Below are 2935 nucleotides of genomic sequence, written 5' to 3'. Positions count from 1 at the left end.
ATGCTTGTGTACTTGGGCTGTGCCTATTTACTTGATCAATAAAATTTTATTTTACTTGTCAAAAAGAAAAATGTTTGTTCCCTGACCCAGCTCACCACCTTTTCTCTATCTACACTAGTGATTGGGTTAAAATGATAGATGTTTGCTGCTTCGTATGAAATTGGGCTTTTGATTGTAATTTTACCGAAGTCAATTGAAATGTGAGAAGTTTATATTTAAAAGGTACCCAAGTTAAACCTATATGTATTTCAGTTCTTGTGTGTTCTTTCTTTCACATTTGTGCTTAATCTATGGATATGAAATAAAAATAGCAGTAGGGTTTGAAATGTTGTTTTTGTGAGAAGTTTAGTTTTTTATTTTTTTGGGTTTTGAATTAATACATATAAAGTAATCAGCATTCTTTGCTTATGCCACTGTGTGTTTTGGTTTTTTCCTTGTATGAGGAAAGACTATCCATGCCGTGGCATATATAATAATATAGGCATAATTACCTACCTATCAAAAAAGTAATCAACATTCTATGTCGTTATTTAGCAAAAGCTGTTTTGCTTACATTGTTTCCGCACCTTGGCAGTTAAATCAGCTGGAACTGAAAAGGAAATGGAGCAAGTGAACGCCAAACCAAATTTAGATATCTGCCTCAGTGATTTAAAGCTTGTTCTAGGACCAGAATTGAGAATAATTTACCCTTTGATTCTTAATTTTGCTGTCAGTGGAGAGCTTGAGCTAAATGGCCTGGCTCATCCCAAATTGATAAAACCTAAAGGTATTCTAACATTTGAAAATGGTGACGTGAATCTTGTGGCGACTCAGGTGAGCCCCATGTTAACTTTGTAGTGTAGATTTTCTTGTGCACTGCTTGTTATCTTATTAGTGTTTCTATAGTCTGGGTTTTGTTTTTTGTTGAAAATGTGATGTTGGCCTATATAAATTCAGGTGAGGCTTAAGCGAGAGCATCTGAATGTCGCAAAATTTGAGCCCGAGTATGGGCTAGATCCAATGCTTGATTTAGCTTTGGTTGGATCTTAGTGGCAATTCAAAATTCAAAGTAGGGCCAGCAATTGGCAAGACAAACTGGTAGTGACATCAACATGATCCATGGAACAGGATGTCCTTTCACCTACTGAGGTAGCATCTTATACTTTGGTTGGTTATGAATTTGCAGTTTCTTTCCATTTATGTTAAACAATCAGCCTTTTCTGGCTTTAAAACCCTTTCTCCCACAGATTTTTTCATGCCACATTACACATGCACTACTTGTAAAGTTTTCAAAATATGGCGTAGATGATACATCAGATGTTAAAAACAAAAGAAAAACATGCCTATAGAAAAAACCAAAACAAAAGAAAAACATATGGGATATTTTTTTGTAAACAAGATAAGAAATTTATTGATAATTGAAGAGTTGCCATTCATGTACACAGGGAATATACAAGATTAAAAAAAGTTAGGCAGAATTGAGCTTAACCAGTCTTTTCACAATTCTCAAAGTTTCGATCTTTCCTTTCTTTCCGTTAGCACCGCATTATGCACAACAGGATCAGCTTCCATAAAAAAAGTATCCCTCTCAGAACTAGAAAACTTCCTTTTCCAACTTGACAAAAGATCCACCACTATCTATGGCATAATTCATTCGAGCCCAAATAAGCCAAAAATTGTGTTCCACAGAGCACTAGCTATCTTAGAGTGAAGTAGTAGATAATCCATCGTTCCCCATTCCTCATGCACATATAGCACCAATCGACAAGCACAATATCTAAAATGTTATGGCCAACGATGAACAATAGAGGAAAAATAAAAGATCAAGTCATACACTACCACCAACATATCATCAGGCTAGATTGTCAAAATTTCTCATGTTTTGGAAGTTTTCTTTGGGGATGCAAAAACGTACTTAAATTTGGTGGGGTGTGCCTCTATGTGTGTGTGCACGCACGCTCAAATTTTTCTCTTTACAATTGGAGAATCCATTCACCTTCTGGTTTATTTTATTTTTTTCATGTACCATATCTACATGATTTGATCTCATAAATCTTATCAATCCTCACAGGCTGCTAGAGTCTTTGAGAGCCAATTGGCGGAGTCCATCTTGGAAGGTGATGGCCAGCTGGCACTTGAAAAGCTTGCGATTGCAACACTTGAAACATTAATGCCAAGAATTGAAGGAAAAGGAGAATTTGGCCAGGCTAGGTGGAGATTAGTATATGCGCCACAGATACCTAGTTTGCTCTCTTTCGATCCGATAGTTGATCCTCTCAAATCTCTGGCCAATAATATTTCATTCGGTACTAAGGTTGAAGTCTAGCTAGGGAAACGCCTTCAGGTTATCTTTAAAGTCTTTCAATTTGCACAACTTATGAATGATGTTTTTAAGTAGCTTTCTTGTGAAAAACGTAAATCAGTTGAGTTGGATTATTCGTAATTAAGGGGAACAGAATAAAAATATTAGATTATCATCAAGTTGAAGAAGTAAGCCCTCTTTTCCATTCAAGCATTGTATAGTTGCATTTTGAATCTTGTTTTCGGGTATTTGTCCAACAAAACATCTTTAATGGGACCAAAAAAAAAAAAAAATACCTTGGTTTGGTTCGGAACAGTTCAAGAATGAAATGTTTTGTGGTCCTAAGGTGTTTTATATGGTATTTGTTATTATTTTTGTTGAATTTGTATACAGTCTTTTAAACCGTCCATTACATCCATTATATTGTCTTATCTTTCTTCCCCCCCCCCCCCCCCCCCCCCCCCCCCCGGTTTTCTTTCTAGGCCTCCATTGTTAGGCAGATGAAAGACTCGGAGATGGCAATGCAGTGGACCTTGATCTACCAGCTTACAAGCCGATTGCGAGTGCTCCTACAATCTGCTCCATCCAAACGCCTTCTTTTTGAATATTCTACCACATCACAAGATTAACACCCTGGTCATGTTCTCCATCTCG

General features: G+C 36.7%; 1 protein-coding gene across 2 annotated transcripts; it reads left to right on the top strand.

Annotated features, from left to right (window-relative positions):
• The first annotated feature begins 549 nt into the window (after nt 1-549).
• On the top strand, nt 550-2558 carry LOC121237259 (protein SUBSTANDARD STARCH GRAIN 4, chloroplastic-like). Of its 2 annotated transcripts, XR_005934887.1 has the most exons (3): nt 550-813; nt 937-1128; nt 2051-2558. XR_005934887.1 is itself a non-coding variant. In XM_041133927.1 (2 exons), the coding sequence occupies exons 1-2, from the start codon at nt 1099-1101 to the stop codon at nt 2303-2305; spliced, it is 285 nt and encodes a 94-aa protein (XP_040989861.1). In that variant the 5' UTR covers nt 553-1098; the 3' UTR covers nt 2306-2558. The 2 variants fall into 2 exon arrangements, 1 of the variants encoding a protein (XP_040989861.1); XM_041133927.1 differs by having other exon boundaries at nt 553-1128.
• The last annotated feature ends 377 nt before the right edge of the window (nt 2559-2935 follow it).

Source organism: Juglans microcarpa x Juglans regia, chromosome 6S (assembly GCF_004785595.1).
Source record: "Juglans microcarpa x Juglans regia isolate MS1-56 chromosome 6S, Jm3101_v1.0, whole genome shotgun sequence".
Classification (NCBI taxonomy): domain Eukaryota; kingdom Viridiplantae; phylum Streptophyta; class Magnoliopsida; order Fagales; family Juglandaceae; genus Juglans; species Juglans microcarpa x Juglans regia.
This window is presented reverse-complemented; position numbering and strand designations above follow the sequence as displayed.

What these genes read in the sequence shown, in the direction of transcription:
- LOC121237259 (XM_041133927.1), top strand. Translation starts at nt 1,099, where the DNA reads ATGGAACAGGATGTCCTTTCACCTACTGAG. An exon ending in ATGTCCTTTCACCTACTGAG is followed by an intron (nt 1,129 to 2,050) that starts GTAGCATCTTAT and finishes CAATCCTCACAG; the next exon opens with GCTGCTAGAGTCTTTGAGAG.